The sequence below is a fragment of the Centrocercus urophasianus genome, unplaced genomic scaffold (genome assembly GCF_019232065.1).
Source record: "Centrocercus urophasianus isolate 14NV4802_14NV808 unplaced genomic scaffold, USGS_Curo_1.0 seq_20, whole genome shotgun sequence".
Classification (NCBI taxonomy): domain Eukaryota; kingdom Metazoa; phylum Chordata; class Aves; order Galliformes; family Phasianidae; genus Centrocercus; species Centrocercus urophasianus.
In genome coordinates, this window is record NW_024884756.1 from 2505241 (window position 1) to 2528379 (window position 23139).

At 50.9% G+C, this 23139-nt stretch overlaps 1 protein-coding gene across 12 annotated transcripts; it reads left to right on the plus strand.

Moving 5' to 3' along the window:
* The first annotated feature begins 3539 nt into the window (after positions 1-3539).
* On the plus strand, positions 3540-23139 carry MLPH (melanophilin). Of its 12 annotated transcripts, none has more exons than XM_042822422.1 (17): positions 3540-3862; positions 7735-7956; positions 8234-8370; positions 9323-9361; positions 9943-10037; positions 10563-10691; positions 11628-11823; positions 12279-12445; positions 15353-15436; positions 16446-16637; positions 18388-18570; positions 19668-19802; positions 19926-20018; positions 20174-20236; positions 20351-20429; positions 21362-21459; positions 21598-23139. In XM_042822422.1, exons 1-17 carry the CDS (start codon positions 3753-3755, stop codon positions 21622-21624), a joined length of 2049 nt encoding a protein of 682 aa, XP_042678356.1. In that variant the 5' UTR covers positions 3540-3752; the 3' UTR covers positions 21625-23139. The 12 variants fall into 12 exon arrangements, with proteins under 12 accessions (XP_042678356.1, XP_042678354.1, XP_042678355.1 ...); XM_042822420.1 differs by having other exon boundaries at positions 19668-19823; positions 21598-23138; XM_042822421.1 differs by having other exon boundaries at positions 19668-19823; positions 20372-20429; positions 21598-23136.

Here is a 23139-nt window from a genome sequence, read left to right on the forward strand (position 1 = left end):
GCCCCACTCCTGCCAAGTGTGCCCATGGTTATCCCAGAAAAGTGGAGTGGTGAAGGATGGATGCTTGGGGTCTGCTTCTTTTTAGCGGTATCAGCTTTGCTTTTAGCATGGCAAAGAAACTCCTCAAGACTCTAACAAAGCAGAAATGGGTTCAGCAGCAGCAGCCTGTGCCTACAAACAGCCCTAAGCAAGCACTCTAGACATGCACAGACTCCTGCATTTCTCAGGCAATTAGCTTTCTAGAACTGTGTTTGCGTGCCTGAATGCAGTTCATTTTTGACCTTGGTAATTGTCTGAACAAGAACATCCAGTTGGGTGTCCTTACCTGATTAGTGTAACCTTCTTCGCATCTGTGTAGGTGCTCAGGGCCCAGCTGCTTCCAGTGGCAAATCCTCTAACACTGCTCTACATACAGACAGTGTCAAACCAAGTCCCAGCTGCAAGGTTGCAGTCCTGGTTGTAATGTAAATTATAAAAGAGTAAAAGAAAATGCACTGGTACTACTAGACTACCCCTCCCATGCATTTTCTGGGACTATTTCATTTTGATGACCACAGCAAAGCTTGCAGTTCCTCGTTGTCAAAATAGTGAGAAGAGCCTTTGGGTGTCCTGCAAGCTAGAAGAGAATAGTCTGCTGAAATGAAATGTGGAATGGTACAGACAGTCCATCCTCTGCCTCAAGACAAGGTTAACATGACCTTATGCCATATCTGAGCTGTTTGTAAAGACACCTCTGCAATCATCAGGCTATTCCGGGATACTACTTGAAATCAAGAGTATTTGAGCACAAGGATGGAAGCCCAGTGCTCCCAGATGGGTTAGGATGGCCCTCAGGGGGAAGGGCTAGAAATCTGTCTGTCCTCTGCTTGGTTTGGTCTCCTTGTGAAACGCTACCAAATGTGGGATCAGCACTGTAATCACTGAGCAGCTTCCCTCACCTTGGATTTTGTGACCCATTGAAGTGCTGTTGGCCCAAACATAGGATCATAGAATGGCCTGGGTTGCAAAGGCCCACAATGCTCATCTGGTTCCAACCCCCTGCCGGGTGCAGGGTCACCAACCAGCAGACCAGGCTGCCCAGAGCCACATCCAGCCTGGCCTTGAATGCCTGCAGGGATGGGGCATCCACAGCTGCCTCAGGCAACCTGTTCCAGTGCCTCATCACCCTCAGTGTGAAAAACATATGAGCATTTCACCTATAAGGTGTGTTGGTCCATTGGTCGTTGGCATAACTCCCCAGCTAATGCTAAAATGAGTGATGAACTTCAGCCAGCTCCAGGCTCTGACCCTAAAGCGTTTCTCAGACCTTATCTCCTGGGCTGGCTGGGATTTGTGCCTGCTTACTGCACTCTGTTCAGTCCGAAACACTCCTTTAGCCTTGAACATATCGTGTTGCTGCTGGGTTGTAGCACCTGTGTCTGACGTGACCTTGTTGAGCTGAAAGTGATTAACTCCTGTTTGTTCAGCTACTGTTTACCTTGGTAATTCCTGGGAGCTGTCAAGTGACAGCCTCTGCCAGCTATTTTACCACCTCTCTGCAGGCAGTGGTTTGGATTACATTTTTATCAGCACAAATGAGACGTTCCCATAGGACCGAATTCACCTTGATCGATAGAGGAAATCCACAATTTGAGGGCTGTTCCTGTTAAAATATCAATTTCCGACCAGATCTCTCTCAACCAAGCTTTTGTTAGGCAAGGGGATGGGATTCTCTTCTTATTAAGGTTAGTTGGGGGAAAAAAAGGTGGTGGAATTTGTAGGGATCTGTAGGAATTTGGCATCTGCTTTGTTTACATGTGCAGCAAAAACGCCCCTGTATGAAATACAGCTTCCACCCTAACGATGACACTGCAAACATTCTTTTCTAATCCTGTGACTGTGTTTATCTAATTGCAACCAATGTCAGCACATGATTTTCCAAGATAATTACCATCAAATGGCCATTTTCTTTAGGGGAGGCTGCTGGGATCGTTCTGGTAGCCTCCAAATGAGATACGGTCACACAGTAACAGCATTATAACAGAATTTCACAGTCGTATTAATAGACAAAACCCATATCAAACCCTTATGGGCCATGTACAGAAATAGCAGGGGCATTTTGCAACCCTTTCCTGCCCTTCTTGTTCTGACCAGCGTGATGGGAGCGGGTGAGAATGGGTCTTTATAAAAGTGCCAAGGGATGATGGAAGGCAACCGCAGAGCTGAGGGGTCTCATGACTCTGGGATGACTGCAGAGCAGCACATGCTCAGGGCTGCCCTGCTTCCACAAGGGCATGTTTCTCTTCAAGAAGCTGACACCGAAATACTGCTCTTTTCCTTATCTGGTGAGGCCAAAAATCACAAACTGAGCCCCAGTTTTAACTGTACCCAAGTTACTTGGATGGCCGTATCACTGAGATCTTCCCATAAGGAATGCAGTTTACGTGTGCAGCAAAAAAGCCCCTATATGAAACACTAGGAATATATGACACAACACTAGGAATTTATGGCCATCTATGGGCCCTCATCCAGGAAGCCTCCCACACCGCTCTGATCCCAAGCACTTGGGACTGGGTAATTGAGTTGGCAGGTCCTCCAACAGGGTCTCGTTATGATGTTAATTGGGATCTATCAGCCCGCTGTGCTTTTTGGGTGCACTGGGGCGCACAAGCTTGCAGACATACTTACATAAGGATGGCTCAGCTCACATCTCACTCCTGCCAAAAAAACTAATTGCTTTCACCAGGACAGCTCTTCCATCTCTGCTGGAAGAGGGGCTGGAAATCAATGTATGGGCATCCAGAGATCACGCATTCCTGATACCCAGCATCTGTAATTATCACTTTTTCTGTACAAAATCCATCCATGTTTGGATTGAAAAATCCCTTTCTGGCTCTGTCCGTAGGGTTTAGCCTAATCTTGTTTCAAGTGAGTTAGTGGGGGGAGATAATTCCCTGCACCACACAGACAGAACACGGCAGCCGAGTGGCTAAAGCCCTCCAGGGCTGGCTGCTCCCACTGCACTCAGCCTTTTTAGGGCAGAATGTTTTCCTCCTTCTCTCATGAAGATAAGAAAAGGGCTTCTTTTCATTCTCTCCTTCTTCTGGTATATGTAATACAGGAATTCTCACTTGGAGGCACAGAGGGAGTGTTTTATGGAGAGGGCAAACAACAAATACAGCAACAAGACCAGCTTTGCTAATTGGATTATTGCAATTTAAATATATTCCTCCAGGAACATGACATGCTTAGCATTTGTTTGGCTTTTTTTTTTTTTTTTAAATCCTGTCAAACCATCTTCTCTTGATAACAGTAAATGAGAGGAGAGCTGCCTACTAATTAAGCTATTTGCTCCTGGCGCAGCTGATATTCTCCAAATTGCTGGGAGGGCAGACAGCGTAGCTCAGGCACCCATTTGTTCCCATTTTCCTCGTTAAAGCTGCTGGTTTTAAGAGGCAAGGTGGGGCACAGAGCAGTGCTGGTGGTGGGATGCTTAGCCTTTGCTTATGCCCTGCCTCCGTGCTTGCTTTCCTTGGGGAGGTGCTTTAAGACCTGTTGGATCTACACTCCCTGCACAACACGAGTGGTTTGGCAGTGAGTCAATGCTTCCTTTAACCCAGCTGGGCGGATGAGGTGTGGGGCTGGCAGGAGCCTGCTCGCCTGCCTGCGGCCCCATTATTTGGGGCGGTCACGGAGGTGGGGCCCAGCAGTGTGTCGGGTAACGGGGCCGGCCATAGGAATGCCTCTGGTTGTCACTTAGGCTCGTCTGCAAGATGGGGAGGAAGCTGGATCTCTCCAAGCTGACTGATGAGGAGGCCAAGCATGTCTGGGAGGTGGTCCAGCGTGACTTCGACCTGCGGAAGAAAGAGGAGGAGCGGTTGGAGTGAGTACCTGTGCCTGCCAATGGGAGATATAGGCTCCTTCATCTCGTGTTGGATGTGGATAAAGCAGTGGGTGAGGAAGACGGAGCTGTAAACTGAATGTAGTGATTGATAGGTGATGTTATCAGCTGTGTAACCAGGGCAGGTGATGGGGCAGCCTGCTCAGTGCACTCCACTGGCTGCTGGGTTCCATTTCCCAAGGAGTTCTTAGTGGCAGAGAACCCCACTTAACTGCTGTGTTGTTTTGGGAGCTCTCATACACTTCATAGAATAGAATCATAGGATGGCTAAGGTAGGAAGAGACCTTAAAGGTCATCTAGTTCCAACCCCAGGTGGATGATTCTCTGCAATATAGTGAGACCTGGGAGCTTATGGACACCTGAAGGACCATCGGAAAATAACTGAGGGGAGTACAGCAGTTGTCAGGAGGCTGAAATACACTCTGTGGCAGCTTGTGCTGTGCTGGGGCAACTTCAGGGAGATTGGGGTGAAATAGAAAGTCACTGAACTACAAATTGATGCACACACTGAAAAGGAAAGGACTTAGCAGCCCTATTGCAGCCCAAGCAAGGATTTAAGGCAGGTTTTTCCCAAGCGTGTGTAAGAAAACAATGTTGTTTTCAGTGGTGAGGGAAGCAAGTGGGTTTTAAAGTTCCCTTTTCATGGAATGCGAGACACTGTGCTTTAATTGTGTGATGTGCTTCGTGATACAGTGACAGCTGGTGGGAAAACAGGTTCCTCTGCCTGCAGTGGGCTTCCTCGTGCTTCTGAGAACTCCCTGTTGGTCTGGCCAGGCACCTTAGCATCGATTAACCAGGAATAAGAGCCCCTGCCCAGCCACAACTCCTGCATGCACCCATCTGCTGGGCTGAGCGATGCTATTCACCGCCTGCATGAAGGATGCTGAGCAGGGCGGATGGGGTGTGCCATTCCCCATGAGCTCTGAGCTGGAAATTTTGGAGTCTGCTGATTGCATATCTAATTACAGTGTGGGAGGAAGAGAGAATTCCCTATCATCACCGTCCTGTAGCTGGTAGCTCCAAAGCAGGACACAGACCAGACAAGGGTGCTGGAAAACATGTGATTACTGGAAAGGGAAAGTGTCTCCTGTGTGACAGAGCTGTGCTTTGCCTAGAGGAGGGGGGTGGGGACAGACATTGCTGTGCCCTTCAGCAAAGCAGTGGGCGATGTGAATTCCTTGCTGACTTGACCTGGCGCCAGACTGGCTTAATTGGGTGCCCTGCATGGGTCCCATAGGGAATGTTGTCTGGTTGTTGGTCAGCACAGCTACAGCTGAGCCCTTGAGCCTCCAAAGAGGAAAGTATCAGGGTTGGGATGAGGCAGAGGGAAGCACCGAACTCGGGTAGGGTAAAGAAAAAAGGAATAACTAAAGAATAAGGGGAAAAGCTGGGCTATCCTGTGGTCCCAGCTTATTTCTGTGTGCTCCTCTGCTTCCCACCTGAGATGCAAAGTGCTGCAACGCCCTGTCACAGCACTTATTGCTTTTATATTTAGCTTTCCATTTTGACAAGCACTGCAGAGCTCAGAGGTGCTTCTGGAATGCTGCAACCTTTAAATGCCCTGTTCTGCTCCATTAGCTGCTTCCTGCCCCACAGAGGATCTGCATTAACTCTGTGAGGTCTGGCACTGCTGAGGCTTTAAGGGGCAGACAGGTATTTGGTGAGCTCTGAGCGCAAAGAAAGGTGCTGCTGGTGTGTGTGGTTTTTCAAAACAGGGACTGGCTCCACAAACAAAGCTGAAGGCAGCAGGAAGGTTGGGTCCAAAGTGAGAGGAATCCATTTAGCTGCTGGCAGGATAGCAAGTCCTGTTTGCCTGGTTTGTGCGAGCAGGAAGCGATAAACGTGATTGAAATTCATTCTGTGAAAATGGGTGAGTGTGCTTTGACCTCTCCTGCATCACAGGCGTCCCGAGCGCCAACATCTTTCAGTACAAGCGTGTCACCCAGCCAGAGGTGTGTGTGTGGGCTCACCAACTCAGCTCTCTGTCTCCACCAAGCTAAAGCTGGTATAGATTTATGGTACAGCAGGTATCCCTATAAAGCCGGGCCATACCAGACCATCCGGTGTGCTGGGCAAGCCTGCCCTGTGCCTGCATGTTGGACAGAATACATGAGTGTTTTCTGCATGTGACAAGCTGGGACATGATGGAAGAATCCCATTGATCCTGCTCCCTTTGCTCTGACCATCCCCACTTGGTTCCCAGGACCTGTCTCAACATGCAAGCCTTGAAGGAATGTTCCCCCACTTGGTCTTTTTCTTCCCTTTCAGCCTCCTCTGTGTTTTTTGTCAGAAGCTATTCACCCAACTTGGACAAAGGCTTCAGCTGCCCAGAAACCACAGAAATATGTGCCTGAGGAATTCAGGAGCAGCCTCTGTGGGGCATCTCGTTGCCTCCTTCCATAAAGCTTGCTGCCAGAGCCCCCTGCTTTAGGGACTGAGCAGTTGGCATCTCCCCACTTCCCTGCTGCTGGTTCACTTTGAGCAGAGCAGCGCAAGGATGGGCTGCCGGGGACGGACAGATGGAGGCATGCAGGTTTTAAACCGGTTGGGCTGAGGCTTGTCCCTCCTTTAGCAGCTCTCGAGGGCGAGGGAGGGGAAGCGAAGGGGTCCGACTGGCTCTGAGAACAGGAAAAGGCAGTCCAGGGAAAGATCGGATCCTGCTGGAAGCAACCTGGGTGCAAGGTGGCAAAGGAATGCTGAGTGCAGCCCACAGCTTGGGGTCAGCACCCAAACCTGCAGCCCTTTTGGTGAAGCCATGGATGAACGCAGTGTGCCACGAGTTCAAAGGCAAGCAGTGTCCATGGGAAGCTTTCTTCTTCCTTGTTGTTTGCTGTTTGCTCTTCCGGACTGAATGCTGTTGTGCCACTGGGGTTAAGATCAGTTTAGGTTTGTGCAGCACCTGCTTTCTTGGCCTGTGTGCTCAGAAGGTGGTTTGTGAGGCTGCCACAGCCTGCAGCTGGGTGGGTTTTGTGTTTTGGGGTTTGTTTTATGTGGCTGCATGTAAGCTTACTGCTTATTTTCATGTGTTGTGTTCTGTGCTGAGTGCAAGCTGTTCCATCAGGAAGCTCCAGAGGGGAAGCTTTGCAGTGGTGCAGGTGACCAGATGCAGTGCAAAGCCTCCTGGTTGCTTGAGCTTTCTGGTCTTGGCCAATTTCTGCCCTGCAAAATGCAGCTCCCTCACCCTGCCCAGATGGAAAACAAGCCTGCTAGGGCCTCTTGCAAGTCAAACACCATCTTGTAACCATAGCCCAGAGGGCAAACATACCTGGGCTAGCACAGAGAACAAACAGAAAGCCTTTGGGTAAAGCCTCCAGCCCCTAAAGGTTTGGGTTGAAATGCATTTTGAGGCTTGGTGGCAAAGAGATGCCCCGTGCAGCAAAAAGAACCAATTTTTAGTACAGCCAAGTCTGATCTGAAATGTGGCAGCAGCAAATCCTAATGCATAGGGACCTGCTCTGAAATGTGGAGCCTGCTGCCTTGCTCCGCTGGGCACAATTTTACCCCATGATATGTTATTGATTAATTTGCCCTCCAGCTGTTTCCACCAGCTGTGGGACTCGAGGTGATCCCTGAAAAATCATTCTCTAGGCTGATTGAGCGTTACTGGGTTTACCATGTGAGAGAGGCTACAGAGCTCACTGAAATGATATTGCGTGCTGGGGAAAGGCATCCAGGATGAAAACGTATCAGTGGAGGGATCTGCTCATGGATAGAGTGATGCAAAAATCAGAGTGGTAGCACTGATTTCCTTGGGGGTACTGGAGGTGTCCAGGGATTGGAGCAGGAGGGAGCTGCTGTTGGGTGCCATTTCACCACCTAATGCACGCCCCTCTGTTTTTGGGATGCGTCTGCAGGGACCTGAAGTGCAAGATAGACCAGGAAAGCAGCAAGAGAGAGTTCCTGACCCACCAGTCCCACCTGAACGAAACGCACTGCGTGCACTGCCTGCAGCCCTTCAAGTTCCTGCTGAACAGCAAGCGGCAGTGCCTGGATTGCCGCTTCTACACCTGCAAGAGCTGCAGCCGCTACAACAAGAGGGAGCAGGGCTGGGTCTGTGACCCCTGCCGCCTCTCCAGGTAGGGGCACTGTGCTGGGGCATCGGGATGGAGAGTTTCTGCAGTCTCAGCCCCACGCTCTGTTTGTCATCGTTCACTTGGAAGGGGCCTTTGAAGGTCACCCAGTCCAACTCCCTTGTGATGAACAGGGACAGCTTCGTGCTGTTCTCCTTTCTCTGCATCCTCTGCTTGCTCCCCATACCCTAAGGGCGATCCTTCTGCTCAGCGGGGGTGGGAGCGGGGTGAGGGTCTGTTTTGGCGAGGCTGCCTCACCTCTATGTGCTTCCTCCTGGGGCAGGGTGGTGAAGATCGGTTCCCTCGAGTGGTACTACGAGCACGTGCGGTCCCGTTTCAAGAGGTTTGGAAGTGCCAAGGTGCTGCAGTCCCTCTACGGCAGGCTGCAGCCAGGGCAGAAGGGGAATTCAGCTCTTCTAGGTGAGGACAAGCGCCGGGGTTTCTGCTGTCCTGCAAGCTGGGCAGGCACCCGAAGGGATGCCAGCCAGAGAACTTAGCGTTGATACCCATGAAACAGCAGGGTAGGATGTCCAAGCTCTGCCTTCAGCTGGGGTTAACTTTCTCGCCTTGATTTATATAGCTTGCTGAGGAATTAGCTGAACAACTGGCTGTGCTGGCTGCCTGCAGGCTTGCTGCGTGGTTGATGGAGCAGCTTCAGCTCCCTGCTTTCACGTCTCTGTCTGGCACGTACAGCCAGCAGGCACAAAACCTGCCACAGCCATGCCGAGCCCTTGGGATTTTAGGGTCTGAGGTTTGAGCCTGGGTGCTGTGCGTGCATGCAGCAGCCGCTGTCAGCAGGGGGCACTGACTGCCAGGCTCAAAGCCTGTCCTGGCACCTCGGCTCTGCCTGTGCCCGGCTGTGGTTTGTGTGCCCGGCTGTGGTTTGTCTGCCCAGCTGTGATTGCCACCTCTGCAGCTGGTTTGCTTTCTTGGCACCAGCACAACTCTTGTGGCATGCGTTTCTGAGATTCCTTTTTATATTTAAAAACGATAAGAGAATCACAGAACCATTCCAGTTGGAAAAGACTTAAGATCCCTACGTCCAACCTCAACCTGCCCCACCATGCCCACATCCCTCAGTGCCACATCTGCATGGTTATGGAACACCCCAGCACCCCCTGGACAGCTGTGCCACTGCATCACTGCTCTTTCTGAGAAGATATTGTGCCCAATATACAACTTGATCTTCCAAGTCAAGCTATGTCTCCAAGCACATGCTTTGTTCTCTCCAAAGAGCCTTTGATGGCTGTGCCTTGTGATGGCTAGAGACTGAGAGCTGTGCTTAAGCATTGCTCTGAGGCTTGTTCTGTACAAGCTACCTAGAGAAAACATTTATTTATCCTTTTTTTTTTTTATTCCTCTTGTTGTTCAGGTCTTCATGACAGAGTTTACAGCCTGCCAGACATCAACAGTAAGTCAAAAAGAGAACTGCAGTGTGTGTTGTGCAGTCAGATGGAGGTTGCTGCTGTTTTTCTTTTTGCTCCCTCCGGTTGTGGGTACCCCGGAGCTGCTCAGTGTGGCTGGGACGAGGAGCCTCGCTGCTCATCCTCTGCCCTGCAGCACCCTTGGGGCTTCTGAGGGCAGACTCTGAAACAACAGGGCTTTTTGTTGCCTGCCAAACTTGTGGCTTGTGAGAGCTCACTGTGATCTCAGTGCATCCATGTCATGTGCTTGAAGCTGGCTGTGTTTGTAACAAATGCGCTGAATTTGTGGATTTGGGCTGTGTTCTTCTTGCAGGGAGGGTTAATCTTGCCATGGGACATTTTGCTCTTCCAAGAGGATTTTTTGTTCCTTTTCTTTCCGTTGTCCCCTTCCTTTTATTTGTGCCACACAGGAGCCACAGTGCAGCATGCCAAATAATAAAAATTGAAGGAGGTGTTTCAGAATCAGTCTTCCTGACATGCACTGGTGGGACACCAGGGCAGGGGGTTGCCTGCCCCAAGGTCAGGGTGCAGGAGCTGCCTGTGCTCACCATGCCCTTGTCTCCTCCAGGTGAATGCCAGCACCCTGCCAATGGTGGCACTGGGGACGACAGTGGTGATGAGGATGATGCGCTCCATGGAGCTGAAGCAGAGTGCTACAACAGAGTAAGGGCTTCCCCTGCAGCCACTCACCCCTTCTGGCTGCACTGTAGCCTGCCTTGGGTGGTGGTGGCTGGGTACTGCTCCCTGCTCTGCTTCCTGATGCTAGCCCCACTCCCAGACCAGCTCATGGCTTTCCCCGTATCTGGGGAGGTTTGCTCCCAGGATCAGAGGTATGGAGCTGCTTCAGGCCCCAAGAGCAGCTCCTGAGCCTCTTTCTGAGGGGTTCAGCTGCTCACCTTGCCTTCAGAGCAATCTTGCCAGCAGAGCATCTTGCTGTCTGCTTATGGCCACAGTCTCGATGCAGAGACCCAGGAAACCAGGTCTTTGAGTTCAGTCCTAGCAGTCCCACGTTAACTGGCTCCCTGCAAGCAGGATACTCCTGAGAACCCAGTGTTCTCCAGGAAAAGTGGGAGCTTCCCATCCTGAGAGCTTCCCACAAACAGATTCTGCAAACTAAGCAGGCGAGGGCTCCTTCTGCTTTCCATGGAAGCCAGCTGAGTTTTCCCTTCTCCCATTTTCCACGCCAAGATGCGCAAGACAAAGCGCCTGCTGTCCGTGCACCCCTTTGATTTTGAGCTGGACTCGGAGTACTCTGCCCAGTCTCGCCGCCAATCTGCCCAGCTCTCTCCAGTGGCCATCAGCTCTGATGCTTTCCAGGTACTGGGCTTGCCTTTCTCTCTGTCCTCCTCCTGCTGCTGTGGCTGTAGGGTTGCACGGTGGCTTTGGGAAGCTGCGGTGCCGATCTCTGTGCAGAGCACTGCTATTTCTTCTTCCATTCCAAACCCTGAGTCAGGAGCAGGAGAGCTGGCTGTGGTGAGGACTCTCTTGCACCTCTCCTTCCAGATTTGGGCTGATCTCTTTGCTGGCTATTTCCTATGCTGTCCCAGGGCTGTGGGACACCCTAGCTTCCAGCCAGTGTTTGGGAGCAGAATGTTCTGCACTTAAGGAATGCTGAAAACAACTTTCTCTCCCATCATCCAATCCAGTTTGGGGCTGCTTTCCTGCATGCACTGGGGACGTGGTTTGCTGGTAGCTTTGTGTGTGAGGTTCAGAAGAGGAATCCTGTGTGGCCAGGGGGGTGGGAAGTCCCCATCTGTCAGAGGAGAGAACTTGGGGCACAAAAAAAACTGCACAAATAACTGCTTTGTGCCAGCTGGTTGGGAGAATACAGGATTTGGGACAAATGGGCAGGTTCAATCTTTCTTTACATAGACATGTACGTCCTTTACCTACGTTTCGCCCTTATGCTGTGGAATTTAATGCAAGCATAAGGAGGGCTGAAACAAAGTCGATGTATTGGTTGTTGAGAAGTAGGTGGCTGTTGCGACCTTGCAAGTCAAAGTGTGTGATGCTTTAAAGGCTGGATCTTGTGGCCCAAGTCAGCCTGACAGATGCCTGGCTCTCATAGAAACTAACAGTGCCCCCTGGCAGTCATCTGAAATATTGCTCAGCGTGAAGATCAAAAAGCCTGTAAGCCAGGTTGCTTAAAATCAGTGTTATAAAGGCTCAATCCGTGCAGCTATTGGAGGACAAAACTAGGAACTGCTTGGGGAGGTGGGGAGGGCGGTCCCAGCATCAGCCCCCGTCTCTCAGTCCTTCCCAGATTTCTCTGGCCCAGCTGAGGATGCTCCCCGAGAGCCCCGGCTGGAGGAGGCTGACCTGGCAGCTGTGTTCCACATCTTGAGGGAGCAGGAGCAGCACCTCAGCCCTCCGGAGCAGCACTTCAGCACGGAGGTTCGACTCACGCTCAATGCACGCAGACGGAGCCTGGACAGAAGTTCAAAACCTGGTAAGTGTCTGGGTTCCAGCACCCTGCTAGGGAAAAATGCCTGTAAGAGCTACCCAAGAGATCTCTCCAGCTCTCATTGCTCCTTGGGAAGATGCCCTCCCTGCTTTCATAAGTTATGCTCCATGTGGATAAACTGCTCCCAGCACCCAGACTGAATGAGGAGCCCAAACCTGGGCTGTAATATGACTGAAGAGGCAGGAGCAGGTTTTATTGAGGGTCTCAGCTGCTTGAGATCTGAGGGGGTGAGGGGAATGTTCCTCGTGCCCACCTGTAGCTCAGCAGCACCCTGTTTAGGTGGATGGATCTGCAGGCTGAACTTCTGCTTGCAACTCCACTAGAAGGGGTAAACTGACCTGCTTATTTGCTTGTCTGAGGGATGGGACTGACATCCAGGGCTTTGTGCTAGGGGCTGTGTATCTCTTGAGTCCTCATACTGAAGCCTTCTCCCTCCAAAGGCAGCCCCTGGATGGAGCAGCCCCGGTCCCTCTACTCTGCAGACATGGACACCTCTGATGAGGATGTGAAGGGAGCCCCAAAGCTCGCTGCCTGCCTGCCTCACCACCTGAAACGCCGGAGCAGAGCCTCCTCCCAGGAGAACATCAGCCACAGCTCGGGAAGTCAGGTACCAAACAGTGCCACCTGTGGGGTGGCCTAGAGGCTGTCACATCTGCTTGGTGTCGCATGGTGGTGTTGTGTGGCACCAGGTGGATGAATGCCCAGGCCATGCTCAGCCCTCTGGGCTATGCAGAGGTGGCCATGAAATGGGAAGTCAGGCTGGGAAAGTGGGAAGGTGTGTTTTCTGCTCATCCATTCCTCATGATGAAGAGATCAGGCTTTTCTCTGTCCCATTAATATTACACAGTATTCCTCACATCAGCCCTTCTACTTCTATGGTCATGGCTGGGAGAAACTGTACCCGCTGTTGATGCAGTAACAAGCCTGCCTTCAATGCTGTTAATTTCCAGCCTGCCCCCATTAATCTGCACGCTACCTATAGTTTTACGTGTCCTCATTCATCAAGTGAATGGGCTTTATGATCAAGGCTTGGAGGGGAATGTTTAATCAGCCCTGAGATCCTATTCTTTGGCAGCGTGGAGCATTCTGGCCTCAGTAGGACAGGGACAGGCTGACCTGTCATGCATTTCTGCCAAGTGATAATAGGGGAACAGCCTAGAGAAGGGTGTCAGGAAGGCTGTGCGCTTGTTTTAATTGTCAAGTGAGGACCTGCAGTTCTTGTCATCACCTTTGAGAAAGGATGAGAACGGTTAAGCCTTCCCTGACCCTCTTCAGCAGCAAAATGCACGTTGGTGTCTGACCACACAGATTTCCAAGGGGAGAAGTGTGCTGGTTCCACTTACAGCTGTGCACATCTTGGGTGCTGCTGAGCTCTGTGTGCCTCCGTGGGGGCATCTGTCCTTTGGCCTTTATTTCTCTCAGCATATGTTCAAATGGGTGGACGTGCTTTGTTTTCCAGCCCACTGCAAATGGAAAAAGCTCAGCCTGGGTGTCGTTAATGAGCCCACAGTCCGTTAGGCATGAAATGTGCACAGTGCTTTGCAGTGGGGAAATGGGGCCAAATTCCCACCGGTACTCCAGATGACTTCCTTCATCTCCACTTCCAGCCCTGGTTTGGGAACAGTGTGCCTGGTGTTTTGCTGTCACAACAGCGTGAAGGCATGGGTGGTACCTAATGGTTACAAGGCATCTCCTAATTCCCAATTCAACCCCATTTGTTCGTATGCCAGCATCGTTCATTAGCTTAAGTAGCTGTTCATCCTTCCTGCCCTTTATGTGGCTGATGGGTTTACAGCTAGCAACAGCTAGCAGAGCCTGCCCCTTGCCCAGCAGGAGGAAACGGGGCTGGCCCATTAACCCCACAGCAACACAGGTATGGCTGCTACCACTAGCCCAGGAGAAGCCAAGAGGAGCCCAAAGGGGAGAGAAAGCCAGAGCACCCCTTAAAGCACAGAAATAAGCTGAAGTTGGTTCATCTGAAGTGTTTTAGTGGAGATGTATTCACCAGCCTTTGTCGTTCAGAGAGCAGTGCAGGTGGACCAGCCCCTAATGGGATGCACCCTACTGGGGTGCACCTTGCTTTGCACAGGGATAACTGGGCACTAAAGCCAGCCTTGCTCAGGAAGGAGAATGAAAACCAGCTCTTCCTCTCCCTGTAACCTGCTGACAGCCAGCTCTGCATTGTGCTCCGACCTCTCCGAGCTGCTTACAGGAAGTGCAGACAGTACCAGATGCTGAGCTCACATCCATCCCCTCTCCTGAAGTTTATGGTCCATCACAGGCTTCTCATTGTCACCAGAGTGCTGCAAGAGTCAGGCCCAATGATAGTGAGAAACCACTTAGAGCTGGCGCGGATTGCTTCCAGCCTGTGGGTTTAATGCTGCTTAAAGGCTCATTCAATTCGGGGCAGTAATTGCAACGCTTTGCTCTCCCCAGGTGCCAGGTTGTTACATCCATCTTCACTTAAGCAGATGCAAGCTGTTGTGAGGATCTAATTAATCAAACACCAGCCAGCACAAAAACTCAGTGAGAGGGTGGAAATGTTACAAAAACAAAGCGAAGCCCTCGCGTCTCTTTGTTGCTCCATTCACTTATTGCATTTGCTGCTCGTCCCCTTTGAGTGGGAGGCAGCCACACGGAGCAGGAGTGATGCAGCATGCAGTGTTTTATCCGTGTGGAACAGGCAATATTTTACATCATTTGTGTTTTATTTGTTTGGATCAAAGGAGAAGGCCCAGTCTTGAAGGAGAGAAAATATTCGTTTCTGAAAGGAGGAAAAATGAAGAGGTTCCTTTTATGCTTTCAGTCATTTAACCACAAAAAAAATTTGTTGTGGCTCTTGAGCCTGGAAAGCCATTTCTCTGTGATTTTCAGAATTCTTATTTCTCTTTATTCCTCCTCTCTTTTCAGCTGGTAGAGGGAGGAGGAAAAGAGGGTTGAGAATCCTGGCAGATCAAAGCATTGAGAAGTGAGGAAAAACTTCAAAGTGTGTTGGGAACAACTTTCAGTTTTGTGTTCTGATTGGGAATTTTTCATGGGAAGCTCCTCCCTTCTACCCCCTTCCTTTCCCAGTGATGTATTCAGCAGGGGATCACGGGGTAAGTGCATGAGCAGGTTGAAAAAGACCAAGGTAGGAAGGTTTTGTGGTCACCACGCCGAAGCTCCCAATGCTCTGGTGGGACTTACAGCATCCCATGGATGTAGCATCACTTTGAGTTTTGAGGAGAGGTTCTGCACCTCGTGAAGCTCCTCAGGGTGCCCAGGGTAACAGTCCTTCACTCTCTGATGCCCAACACAACGTGATATTTTGGTATCTTGGTCTCTCACACGTGGCTAGTGAGAATGGTGGGGATGGGTCAACGGTTGGACTAGATGATCTTAGAGGTCTCTTCCAACCTTAGTGTTTCTGTGATTCTTTTTTTTACTTTTGCTGGTTGCATGCACCCTGGGCTCCTTTCCCACTGTCCTGTCAATGGTGGCTGGTCTGTTCTCTATGCTTTCTCCTTCCCTCTAGATTCACGAGCTCAACAAACGCATGTCAGTGATTGAACGCGTGCTGAACCGCTTGGAGGAAAAAATCCTGGTGCGCTCTGCTGAGGTAACAGGGCAACAGGGAGGGAGAGAGGGCTTCACTGGCCCCTTCTCCTCATTATCAGAGAGTTTCAGGGAGAAATCAGCTCCCGGGGTCACCCCAAAAGCAGCATGATGAGGGGAGGCAGCCCTAAAGTGGGACTGCAAAAAAAAAAAGCTTGGCCCATCTCCCCACAGGGCTTAACTCCTCTTGATTCAAATAGCAAAAGTGTTGCATCATTGGACAGAAATGGAGGCAAGCTTAACCTAGGACATCTGGGTCCCTGTGCAAGCTAGTGCCAGGCCTCTTCTGCACAAGGAAAGCCATGTTTCACTTTGATTCTCTATTGAGTGCTCATAGGAGAATCAATCTTTATGTATAGAAAAGTGATTTGGTTATTTTAGATGAGAGCTCTGAGTCAAGAAGGACTTCTGTATCTCTTCTGGGCTGCTCTTGTCTTGCTATGCCATTAGGCTCTGAAGGAAACAGCTAAATTAAGTTAAAGTTGGGTGAGGATGCAGAATCTGTGAATGCATAGGTCGCTTAACATTGATTTTTTGGGTCTCTAATTTTAGGCTGTGTACTTTTCCTTCATGTGAACCCATTGCAATGAGATGCTCTGGCTGCTAATGACTCAGTGGGATGGATAGTAATAATTACAGAGCAGTCCCTCAGGCACGGGGGAGAAACAACGTAATGTCTTATTCTTCCCAAAACTTGTAATGGGGACAGCTATTTGGTGTTCCTGTTGGTAAATCTGAGTGTTTTCTCATCACAAATCAGTACTGAGAGGCTCTGATTCAGCACAGCTGGGGAAATGGAGGTTCTCCTTGCAGCCTGGTGCACTGCCTTTGGGTGGTGGGGGTTTATGTCCTTGGAGCTGCCAGCCACACCATGGCTACAAATGAAAATGTGGTGATTTCTGGTCCCTAATCCCTTGGGGGTTTTGTTGCTTTGTTTTTGTTTTTGTTTTTTTTTTTTTAGGGGAAAACCAAATAAATTCTGTGTGAACAATTCACTTCTACTGTTGTTTCAGTCTCTGGCCACAGAGTCCCAGCTTGATCCTGATGCTGAGGAGGAGGAGTTGAAGAGGAAGCTGGAGGAGTTCACCAGCAACATCAGTGACAGAGAAGTCTCTTCTGAAGAAGAGGAGCGTGAAGAAAGGAAGGGAGTGAAGAGACCTGAGATGAGCTCCTCCAGCGATGACGTGGCCAGTGAAGCTCGAAAGGTAATCTGTGTCCTCACGTGTACCATGACTGGTCTCTTGTTCTGTCTCACATCAGCTTGATGCCTCCAGGGCTGTGGCTTGTCTGGATCTGCTGTCTGTATCATAGGGCATTCTAAGGTGGAAAGGATGACCCACACAGATCAAGTCCAGCTAGGAATAGAAAAGTCCCAGGGTATTGGATCTAGACCTTTCACCTTAGGAAGACTTGTAGGCTCTCCTAGACTGATCAAAGAGTTGAAAATAAATTCTCTTAGAGGTCTGAAAGACTACTGCCCATCATGGGAAGGGGTGCAACATCCACATCCATGCAGTAGAGTATTACACACTTATCTCAGGGCCTGGATTCCATTACAGGGATGCTATGGAGAAGAGGGGAAGAGAAGAGCTCAGTGACAATTTGGGACTGGCAGCCCTTGGCAGCTGCCTGCTGCATCTTGAAATGTCTCTTCCAGACCTGTAGCAGTCCCATTTTTCCCCACATATTCCCTAATAGGGCCATAAGCATGAAACAGAGTGGTGAAGGTCAGGCAGGTAACATGGGGGTTACACAGTTCAGCTCCCAAGCTGGGAGAGACATCCAGCCTTCTGCACTGCAATGACACTCAGAGCAAAGGCAACAAATACCATAAAACTGAGTGAGAGGTGACTGCAGTGACGTGCAGGTGGAGGAGTTTGGGTTAAAGGCTGTGTCAGTGCCTATTTTTTTACAGCAACCTGCCTTGTGGGGGTTTTTTTGAGAGATTTCTAAGGGTGTCTCATGAGAAAACCCAGTGACTTTCTGACATAAATGATCTGCAGTTATCAGAACTGAGTTCAGAGCGCATTCAGAAGCAGGGAGCACAAAGCCTAACGAAACCCAGCACCACCTCCACGACCAAATCCAGACCTGGGTCTGGAATTCACGTAATCCTCAGTTGGTTTCTATGCAAGTCCCATCCAGTCAGGAAAAAAGGCTTCTAATGGGGGAGCACTCAGATAAAAGCAGCATTTGTGGTGTGAAACTCTGCTGTACCATGAGGGCACCATAAAGTGATAAAAGTGTCATCTGGGCTGAGTTAGCTGGTTCTTTGCAGAGTGGCTTGCCTGGGAATACGTGCAGTGGTAAACAAAACTGTTTGTCTTTGTCTCCAGTGCACATATCACCCCAATCTCCTTGGTTTCTAGGGAATTATCAGCTGAGAGAGGGATGATGAGCTTCTTGGGTCTATTTTTACGTGTGCTTTATGGCTTACCTAGCAAAAGGGCTAGGGCAGCACTTAGAGGTGTCACAGCTGTCAGTGCTCCTTGGGGTGGGAGGTAAGGATATCAGCCCCAGGTTCTGGCAGTGGGGCAATCCAACATCTTACATGCTTTTCCAGTGCGGCATCACAACCAGCCAACCTGGCAGGAGAAAGGCTAAGAGAATCATTGAATATTCAGGTTGGGAAAGACCTCTAAGATCACCAACCCATCCTGCCATGCCCACTGACCACATCCCTCAGTGCCACATCTCCATGGCTCTGGAACATCTCCAGGGATGGTGACCCCCACCACTCCCTGGGCAGCCACTTTTTCAGCCCCACTAGAGAGCCCTTAAGCCCTTTCATTATCCCTTTTCTATCTTCCACTGGCTGCTATAGGCCTGATGCCTCTCCATGCCTACTTGTGCTGAGTTGTACACTACAAGCACACGTCAAAATAATGAAATTATTTTTTTTCTTTTTTTTTTTTTTTCCTCACCCCTTCCTGCACTTTGACTGGGCATTCACAGAGGTCCTCAGCTCAGGCTTTGAGTGAAATCACGGCCAAAGCACTGAGAGCCATAAATGCCACGGAGAAAGCGGTCTCTGAGTCACTGCAAGGACAGAGCTGGGGCAGTGATGGCTGTGCTCTGCATCTCAGCATGGAGGATGGGAAAGAGGCGGCTGAAGCATACCGTGAGCTTGAGGAAAATGTAAGGTTCCCCAGAGCCTCTGTGAGCAAGGAGGGAACTGGGGGAGGGAGTACAGTGGACCCCCCCCCAAGCTTCTTATTAGCAGGCATTCTGGAGGTCAAAGGTTGGGCACCACAAGCATCTATGTGTAAGGATGCAAGCCTCCCAGCTGCAGGTTGTGAGGCTCAGGGTAGAGTTTAGGGGAAGGAAAGAGTTCTGTTTGCCTCAAAAGGATTAACCGAGGGTTGACACACTCTGATTTTCTTATATGCCTCAAACAGTAGGTTATTCACAGTTCATAGACACAAAGGTCCTCCTAGCTAAGTGCTGTAGCTGGAGATCTGAGCTTGGGCATCACATCTGTGCTCTGCCAGCCATGCCTTCTGACATCCCCACTGCCCTATCTGATGATGCTGAGCCCCTCCTGCTGTCCAGGTGAGCCACGCTCCTTCCTTTGGAGGGCTGACTGGTGCAAGAGCAAACTTTGGGCTTCCTGCTTCTCCTGCTCATGGCTGTGGGAGCCATGTGCTCATCCCACCATTCCCTCGGGTCCCTGGTGAGTCATGTCCCACCAGTTGCACTTTAAGGGATGCCACTTGCCTTGAGGATGCTTAATGATGTTTAATGGCCTGGCAGCAAACGGTGCCCTTGTGACTCATAAACTGAATGATTGCACTTGGTTATGGACACTCTGCCTCGGGGCTTGCAGTGGGGTCAGTGGGGACCTACAGGACATGGCACACGTGGGTGCTCAGCATGCCAGCAGAGAGGGCTAGAGGAGCAGGTCATGCATTAGCAGTACCAAGATTTCGGGATCATTCAGCAGAACTGTGGCCTTCTGATGTTGTTGCACAGACAATCTAACTTCTACTAAATTGCTTTGCTTGGTCTTGCATCTGAGTAGTAGCCAAGGGGCGGTAACAGCACTTGAGTAACACAACTCCTTCCAATGGGACACACAGTGACAAAGAGCCCTGCCAGAACTGAGGGTGCTGCCAGGGCTGCAGGGCAGGAAGGGGGCCATAGAAGAGCAGCAGGGGCTGTGTTCACATGAAGGGGAGGAGCAAGCAGGAAGCTTAATGGTGCAACCTATTCTTTTTTTTCTCTTTCTATTCCAGGTCTACCTGGCTGCTGGGAAGGCCTATCAGCTGGAGACAACCCTGTCAGAGCTCGAGGAAGGGGCTCGGCACTGCAGCACGACCGACTCGGAGCTGTCGGAGCTGGAGGACAAAGTGGCCTCAGCAGCTGCACAGGTACAGCAGGCAGAGAGCGAGGTAAGGGCTCATCAGGAGCTACTTCACCTCCAGCCCAGCTAACAAAGCTGGTTGGCAGTCTTCCACACTCTGCCCACCTGTTTTGTTTCCCTCCCTTTAAAGATATCGGATATTGAATCTCGAATCGCGGCTCTGTCTGCTGCGGGGCTGACGGTGAAGCTGGTGGAAAAGGCAAGGAAGAAATCAAATGGGCAGGTGAGTGGGGAGGAGGGGGCTTGTGAGCACAGGGAGGGGCTGCCTGGCTGCTCCCAGCTCCTTCCTGGCTGCTCTGAGCCTCACTGAGGATGAGATGGGAGGCTGCTTTGGGGTGAAGCAAACACAGAGAACCTGTGCCCCTTTTCTGTCTGCAGGCTTTCCACCTCTGCTCCCCCACCCCCACCAGCAGTCCAGGGGAGTCTTTGGATGATGTTAAGGTGGGTAGGTGTCTAGCATGTGTTTAATAAGCCTTAATCCTGTGTTCCAGGATGTGGGTTTGAGTGCTCAGCAAGGGCAGGAGGGCATCCTCTGTGTCTTCCTACCCACCACAGACTGCTTTCCCTCTCTTGCAGGCAATGCCTGGGCCCCAGGTCCTCAGGAGGAGGTTCAACAGTCCCTTTGAAATCACTGGTAAGAGCTGCGGCTTTGTCTGTGGGATGACCTCAGCTCATGAGATGCTCGGTCATTTCTATCTCTCTCTTCCTATTTTCTCCCTTTTTGGAATGCTGTTCCCTGTGCTTGTGTCCTGCCAGCACAGCTACAGAGGAGACCTCATCTGTGGTGGAGGATCAGGGTCAGTGCTGGGGACAGGGTGAGGTGACTGCCATACAGGTCTTGGTGGCAGACAACTGCCTGCCCCAAGGGCCACTGCTCTGCAGTGTGGGCTTCTACCACCCTAGTGGCTCTGCCTTCAAAACTAGCCCTTAACACCCCACCTAAGCTTTCCTTAGCCATTTCTTCTCACTGATTACCCTGGGGAAGGGTATCCTTTGCCCTGCTATTTGCCCATCTCTGCCACTGGTCCCACTGGGACGTTGAGAGCCAAGCTGTGGAAAATGGCAGATTGGGAGTGCTTCAAAGTAGGCCGTGACCTGAAACTCAGCCCAGCAGCCCATGTGGCAGAGGGCAATCACAGGAAAAGTTTCATCCTGACAGATATCAGCAAATGCCATTAGGAAATGACTTTTCTATTTCCGTTATCTTGCCTCATACGCTTACAGGCAGAAGGAATGGCTCTCCTTCCAGATAATGCCAAATAGAAGATGAGTGGAGGAAAGGAGGGGAAAGATCACTTAATGCAAAGAAGGAATTGCGTTTCCCCATATGAGACAATTAAAAGCTCTGCTTCCCAGGCACAGGCTGGTAGGTGTAAAGGTCTCCTCAGTCATCCATTCTCCTAAGGCAATGGGCAGGCACATAAAGGCAGCCTCAAGGACACATCAGTCCTGCAAAGAAGATAGAGAGATGCTCCATCAAGCCAGACGTCACTGGGAGAGCCTAATCCCCTCTGCATGAGCTGGAGCACTACCCAGCCTCACCTCATGCCTCTTCTTCCATTACAGGCTTCGATGACTCCTTTGACCGCAACTCGGTTTACCGCGGCTCGCTGACGCAGAGGAACCCCAATGGGAAGAACAGGAGAGTGGAGCGTCTCTTTGCGGTACGTGGCCAGGCTGGCAGTGGTACCCCATCCTCCAGTGCTCCCCTCCAACCCACAGAGCCCCAGGAGGGACAGAAAATATGCTGTCCATGTCACAGGGGACAGCGGTGCTGATGTCTTGCCTCTCGTGCCTTGCAGAAGCCAGTGATGACCCACTTGTCCTGAAGAGGGGATGCCCACCCGCCACTGCATTTCAGTGACAGTGCGGGACTTCAGCACCCAGCCTTCCCCCAGTGCTTGCCCCTCCTTCTCCCATGGCCACATCCCCCTGGAAGCTGGAAGAGAGAGGAACAAGTTGCAGGAGTGCAGACACATGGCCGGATAATCACGAGGACCACATCTGTTTGGGCAGGATGCTGCTCTCCTTGTCCCTTCCACTAGGGACACTGTGAGAACCACTGGTGGTGATGCCAGAGGAAGGGTCCCCACGGTAAAGCACAGTGTCCCAGGGCCTGATGTGCAGCCCAGCACTGGTCCTGCCTCATCTCTGGGGCACAGCTTCCTTTCCCTGCACGGGAGCTGCACTGTGTTGCTCCTAGCAAGCTCTTGGCCAATGACTCTTTGCACTAAACCCAGTAGGTACACACTGAGGCTTCTTGCCTGAAGCAGCTGGGCTCATATGGGGGCAGGAGTGAGGTGTGGCTTGTGGGAAGAGGCAGCAGCTTTCACTGCACCAGTAGGAAGACAGCTTGGGGTCAGTCTGACCAAAGGTGCCTTCTCTCCCTGCAAGGTTCCATCAGCAGGCTCAGAAGGAAACCAGTACCAAGCTCTCTCCAGTCTGCAGAAAGGTCCCCTGGAGGTGTGCCTTTGTCCCCTGGAGGCTGCACTGGCCCTGAGCACCCTCCCACTCTCTGAGGCTGGCTGTTTTCTGCTTCCACTAACTGAAGATGGGGGGGAGGGGGGAGATTTTTGTTAAAAACTTCAGCTCCATCTCTGCTTTTACTTTTAGCATGATTCACAAGGTTTAGCTTTGGTCGTAGCAGAGAACTCACTATTTAGACATTAGTCCTGCAGTCATCCCAGAGTAGTCCTGTGAGGCTGGAAACTTACCTATCAGTTTTCCTTCTTTAAAGTGAAATCCTTCTTGCCTGAAGTTGAAAAAGTGGAAAGAGTTACACTCATGGCAGTATGACTGCTTTTACCCTCCCCAGCTTGTAAGCAGTTCATGGTGTACATGTATGCACGCACACGTCCCCCCCTCCCAGGAGCATCCATGGAGGCTCTGCACCATGCTGGTTTGCAGCAGCTGAGCACAACTCCCTGCAGCGCTCCGCTGAGCTCTGAGCAATGCTGTGGGTTTGCTCTGGTGCCATGGTTCAGCCCTCACCCACACGCCTCTCGCTGTACTCAATTCCAGCAGTAAGCCAAGTCCTTTCAGGTGGTCAGGCAGACTCTTGACCCTCTGGAGCCCTCCTTGTAAGTCTCAGCAGCGTACAAATAAGGCATCGTTCAGGTTGTAGCTTTAACATTTACTGCTCTGTGTAGAGGTTATGTATGCACACTGCATCACACAATAAAGCTGACATAGGGTCCAGAACCCAGAGGTTTATTTCACAGTGTCATCCTTCAACATGCTGCAGCTAAGGATGCTTTGTCTCCCCGCCCTCCCCTTTGCCCAGGTGCTGTGGTTAAACCCTGGCCCCACACAGCCCGTTGCACTTGGCCATATGGGGTCGGCTG